We start from the raw sequence: 6000 nt of genomic DNA, 5'->3' as shown, positions 1-6000 counted from the left end.
GGTGATACAGTCCAGCTGTTACACTACTTGCCTATCATGGTCAGACCCCTGAGTTCGATCCCCAGCACCACCTAGAGTGGCCATGGTGGTGAATGTTTCTAGTCCAGACCTCAGGAGGTAGATGCAGGAGCATCAGAAGTTCAGGTCATCCTCAGACACCCTCCCTACGTGATGCCCCATCTCAAAACAAACAAACATAATAATCTAAGCAGTGGTTCTCAACTGAGGGGCATGACCCCTTTGGTAAACCCCATCTCCAAAAAATTTACATTACTATTTATAACATTCACAAAAGCACAGTAGGTCACCACAACATGAGGAACTGTGTTAAAGGGTCGCAGCATCAGGAAGATTGAGAACCACTGACCTAAAAGAAAAGCATATACATTAGCAATGACATATAACACAGGGCTAATGCCTTTTAATTCACATTTAAAGTACTACAGAACCACACAGGGCCAAGTGTTCATTTTCTAGTAGCGTTGTGAACCTTTTTCTTTTTCTCTCATTTGATCACTGGAGTCACATGAAAAAATAAATACCACTTTACAGTTGTTTTTTAATGGGAAAGTTTATTGCATTCATCTATTGACTATTTGGCAGTACAAATGACAACGAGACTAATTCTGAGGGGGGTTTATTGTCTTTGGGAAAGAGAGAGTAAGCGTGACACTTAAAGCATTCATTCTGCTTGCAATTACCAAGTAAACCATACTGCATTCTCAGTTTTTCTCCTTAAAAAATAGAGAGAGAAATACTGCCATTTGGTCATATCAAAACAAAGCTGAGACAAAAATGGTGACCAGGACTCTACGGGACAGTTTGCTGTGTGTAGCCCCTGCTTCATAAGCAACCATTCCACCCAGCCTCTGTACATGCCCACGGCAGTAAGCCTTTAAAATCAAAATAGCCCTTAAATGTTTCCTTGGAATAATACGGGCATGTTACCCAGAGATGGAAAATTCATTATTTTAAAACCATAATCCTAAGATTTGATTTTAATGATTTTTGTCTTACTTAATATCAAGTTGATAATATTATGCTGCTTTTGTTTGACCTTGGAGTTATATTTGGTTGAAAAGTTCCCTAAGACTGACCACTATTATGGCCCACTGACATCAAGATAACCATATTTTCATAAAGTTGCCTGCATTTCTCATGATCAGGAGGTATTATGCTAATGGATTTGGCTATGACACCCTATGCTGCTCTGTTGTAAATGTCTAAGGTCAGTTTTTCTGTAGTCAGCCAATACCCACAAAAAACGTTGCTAAACACATTGAATTCTGTCCATTACTAGTACTCTATGGGAAGGGGCTGCCTAACACTCTGAGTAATTATGAAGATTCCCATATTGTAGAATTAACCACCAATATCATATTCTCCTGATAAAAGCAAGTATATGAGTTATCATCTTGGCAAGTTCTGATATAATGCTGTACAAAGACAATAAATGGTGAAAAATTTTAAAACATCAATTTCTAAGGCAACTCACATATGGATGTCCCATACAAGGCATTGCCAAACTCATCCAGTGCACACTTCTGTAGGATACCAGAGAGAAATTACAGCAAAATATCTAGAAAATGATGCTGTGTCTCCAAAGACAACATGGGATTTTTACAGTGTCTGAAAAGTGAAGTGTTCTGACTTTGAGAAAGTCTTGAGGAAATTTCTAGGTAAACCCTGCCTTAGACACAGGCTCAGGAAGGTCAGCTTGTGTTAGGATATGGGTATCAACAGGATTCCACATGGTAGCTTATGGGCGTGTCATTCCCACTTTATAGTACAGCTGTTTGGAATCTTCTCTGTGGGTTTCCTGGTAAGTTCCTCTCACCGTTGCACATAAATTCTTTTTTTTTTTTTCCCAAATGGTACAATGAAGAAAGACAGATTTAAGAAACAAACAAACAAGCAAACAAAACCTATCTCTATAGTGTCACAGGGACCTCAATCTTACCAGCATACTTAAAAGAGATGATATTTAAGGAGGAAAAAAAAGGGAAAGTATTCAACCTTCTCTTAGTAGGAAGGATGCCTATAGCTGCTAACCTATGTGTCTGTTTGATGCTTATTCCCTAGGGATCAGCCAAAGCTTACCTACTGGGGAAAAAAATTGATTGTTTCTAAATATTCCAGATAATATAAGAACAATTGCCCTAAGTGCATTTGCTGAACTATTCACCTGACCAAATTAACCCATCATGATAGGCACAGGTACCAAATGCAAAATGACTAGACATTTCCCCTCAGGGGCAGACTAGGATAACACTTTATAGCTACCATTAGTAGATGAATGTAGTGGTCAGCTATTAATAGACTCCAAGAGAATGTCATGTGGGCCTTCATTTCATTCTGCTCTGATGTTGCACGTGCTCACAGCCTTTCCTCGCTTCTGTATGCTCATGTCTAACAGTGATTTCTTGTATCATATTGGCATTCTTATGAGACAAAAGCCTTGGGGTAAAGCCGTGTCTGCAATTGTGTATATCAGGCAAGCATTTGTTCTGGTCTGCTGGGAACAGTCTATATTTAAACCCAATGCCTGGTGATTATTAGTAATGTCCTCATTTACTATTCAAAGTGTCCTAGTTTAGATGCTCAGTTATTGAAGATTATGATGAAATCACTGGTAGTACTCATTGCTCCTTCTTCCTGACTTTAACCAAGACTCAAGGACCTAACATCACCCAGAAGAGCCCCACTGTGGACTATGAGAAAGTTCCATTCCAGTGATCAGCTACGCACCTATGGCTACTCTACTATTTTAGCAACAACCAATTTTAATAGGCTCAAATTGTATGTTTTCATTTCCTCCCTCCAAAAGAAAAATGAGGCCTTCTTATCGAGCAGAAGATGAATGGTAAGGATTCAGGAAACAATGGACACATTATAATTCTGCATTAATAATCCAAACACTACACAACAGAGTACACGACTTAATGAAAATACAAACTAAAAGGTAATGAGTGCATGTCACATTAGCAATGCGAAAGGCCAGCTTAAGCATAGTTTCTCTAAATCAACAGTTAATAAGACAAGTGCCCTTTTCCCAAATATTTTCAAAAATATTTCAGTCACTTGTAGGGAAAAATATTAAGGAAAACGTCCCTCTAAGTCTATATTACAGCAAGTATTACTAATGGTTCCTCTAACCCAAGCATCATACATGTAAAATGTATACCCTTTGCCACTCACTAGACACTCACTCAATCAAAAAAAAAATAAAACGATTGCATCTTTGTATTATGAATAACTGATAAGTTATGTACCTCAAGTGGTAAATATGCATGATGGGACAGCAATTAGAATGATGTCGAGAATCTAACTAACATGGGCCAAAGGTCAAACAGAAGTACCATATTTATGTATTGATTTCTGCAATAATTACACTACGTCTAAAATAATTCTAATTATACATTTCTCACCCTAAAAACAAACATAACATTTTTATATTTAGATTTGCTCCCATTGCTATCCAGTCCTATCATCTGACAGAATGCTTCTGATCCTGATTCTGTCCAAACGGAAAAAAAACATTATGCAAGAAGGACTCAGGAATATATTCCTGTCTCCTACACGTTTAGCAATTTTCACTTTTCTTAGGTAAATATATGGTGACCTGCACGATCCTAGGAGTGGCTCTGTGATGCTAAGGACAACAAATAGACTTTAGTTTTCCAGGTGACAATACAATGTCTCCACCAGTCTGTGTCTCAGAAAGGTTCTGCGAAGTTCACCTCATCAGCCAACATCTTAAAACAAGTCATTTGGTGCCATGCCTAACCTAACAGCAATGTGAACTCATGAAGCTCTCTCCTTCCAAACCCTGTGTTCACAACACACCTCGATGGGTGTCAGCCTCGGCTTGGGGCTTTCTGGTACACATCCAACAACTGCTTATTAGAGTATTTCACGGTCATCTGCAGTGCCAACTGGAGATGAACTGAAGGCTTGGAAAGAGTACCAATGGTCACCCAGTAGTCCTTTGATGTCATTCACTGCTGCTGCTACTGCTGCTGGTGCTACTGCTGCTGCTGCTGTTGCCGCCACCACCATCTTCTCTCTTTGGGGAGGATGAACTGTCCCTTACTGGCAGCAGGTCATAATGGCAAGGGATGTGACTGTTCTTTGGAAGGTCATATGGGTCTTGGGTGACATGACCGCTGTTGCTGAATACTCCTTGCACAACGCTCACTGTAGGTTCTGTTATAACCAGGAACAACAACAACAAAATATCAGCAAGGGAGTTTTTTTTTTTTTTTTTTTTTTTTTTAAAGATGCTGCTATTTCTTGTACATAACAAACACAAAAGAAGCACCTTATAAAAAATATAGGGAAATAGTTTTGAAAAAGAATATTATTTTATAATCACACAGGGAATAGAACTCTACAGATGTTGAACAAACAAACACTGAGAAATGGTGTCCATAGAAAAGGATGAAGAAATCAAGGGAATGAACAGAGATTATGGATACGAATCATTGTGTCAGGACACCTTGAGAAAAGCCAAGTTGATGGCCCTGACTCAACAGGTGAAAGTGTTCTTAGAGGTTACCTTAATTTATGGAAATATTAAATGTGTTCACAACTTTGGCCTCAAACACAGAGCTGAATTCTCACTTCACTGTGATGGGCTTAAAGAGCAGTTGGGGTATGCTATCACTGCCTATTAATTACTTAATCAATTAACTTAATTATTTTCTCCATTAGCAAGATAGTTTTATGCTACATATAGTATAACTGTAACTATATAACTGTGTGTGTGTGTGTGTGTGTGTGTGTGTGTGTGTGTGTGTGTGTGTGTAGAGAGAGACTAAACTGTACAGACCTACTATTTAGTCAACATTATTGGCTGTGGTATGTTTTTTTTTCCAAATGGCATCCATAGACGCCACTTAAAATAAGAATAATTTTAATTTAATTCCTCCTAATTTATGCCAGATTCATATGAGAATACATCTGACATATTAAGCAAGTTTAAAATAAAAAGCATTATGTTAATATTGTGACTACAGCCAGGAAATGGAGCCACACATTTGCTCCACGTGAGCCATTTGTTGGGGCTTACCTGGTGTATTAGCTAATATGAGGCATATGCTCCTCCACATATGAGCTAAAATATTTACCATGGTTATGAAAACAGAAGATGATGGCCATGTGGAAGACAAGGAAAATATATTTTAAATTTTCTAAATGTTGTTTTCCTGAGACATTCATTTCCCATCAGTTGATATGATCTCTGTGAAACCCAACGGGATATAAAGCATGGGCTACTTAGAATTGCTTCGAACACACTCTTGTGCCAACGCTCTTTATATGGACAGAGAACTCACCGACTTCATAGACATTCCTGTTGGCTGGAGTTGAGTTGTTGATCTCTGCATATGGGGAGTCTCTCCGCGCTGGCGACTTCATCTCCACGTAGCCGCACTCGGAGCTTTTAGGCAGGAGTGCAGGCGGGTCTTTAATGGTGGCATATGGGTTTTCAGAGCTGCTTAGGGAGCAAGTGCTTAAATTATATTCAGAGTTCTTCCCCAGATCTGAGAAGAGAAATGAAACAAAAGGAATAAGTGTAGTTTCACGGGCGACATCATTTCTTGGTGATAATTTCCTTGGGCAGATTATTTCTTTTTCTTTATGGGTAAGTTTTCTATAATGGTGTTTTCTGAAAATAATGTGCACTTACCACTCGTTCTGAAGACAATTTGCTATAAAATTGTCCATCTATAAAGTAATTGTAGCTCGCCTCTAAGGGGATTACTGAGAAAAAATGGCATGGCTCTGATTTCGTTTTGATGATCACATCTGAATACAATTAATTCTATTTTGATACTATGAGAAAATTTACTAATTCAAGCCTTTAAATCAGTAAACCAGGAGTTGATGGTCCCAGAAACACAGGATTGTTCTATTATCACAGAGAGAAGGGCATTTGTGCCATAGAAGTGAGCAGCACACTTCAGTACTGGCTACCATACTGCTCAGTCATTGTGGATG

General features: G+C 38.6%; 1 protein-coding gene across 1 annotated transcript in view; it reads right to left on the bottom strand.

Moving 5' to 3' along the window:
• Positions 1-585: 585 nt before the first annotated feature.
• Positions 586-6000, bottom strand: part of Megf10 (multiple EGF like domains 10) — a 156988-nt gene continuing 151573 nt past the window's right edge. The window contains exons 24-25 of the mRNA XM_021150436.2: positions 5337-5543; positions 586-4206 (exon numbers count right to left, since the gene is read on the bottom strand). Coding sequence (XP_021006095.1) covers positions 3995-4206; positions 5337-5543 — 419 coding nt within the window. The 3' untranslated portion in view covers positions 586-3994. The remainder of the gene's footprint in view (positions 4207-5336; positions 5544-6000) is intronic.

This window comes from Mus caroli, unplaced genomic scaffold (genome assembly GCF_978045245.1).
Source record: "Mus caroli unplaced genomic scaffold, Mus_caroli_1 scaffold_19, whole genome shotgun sequence".
Classification (NCBI taxonomy): Eukaryota; Metazoa; Chordata; class Mammalia; order Rodentia; family Muridae; genus Mus; species Mus caroli.
The sequence above is the reverse complement of the archived record's forward strand: the minus strand, read 5'-3'. Positions and strand labels throughout refer to the sequence as shown.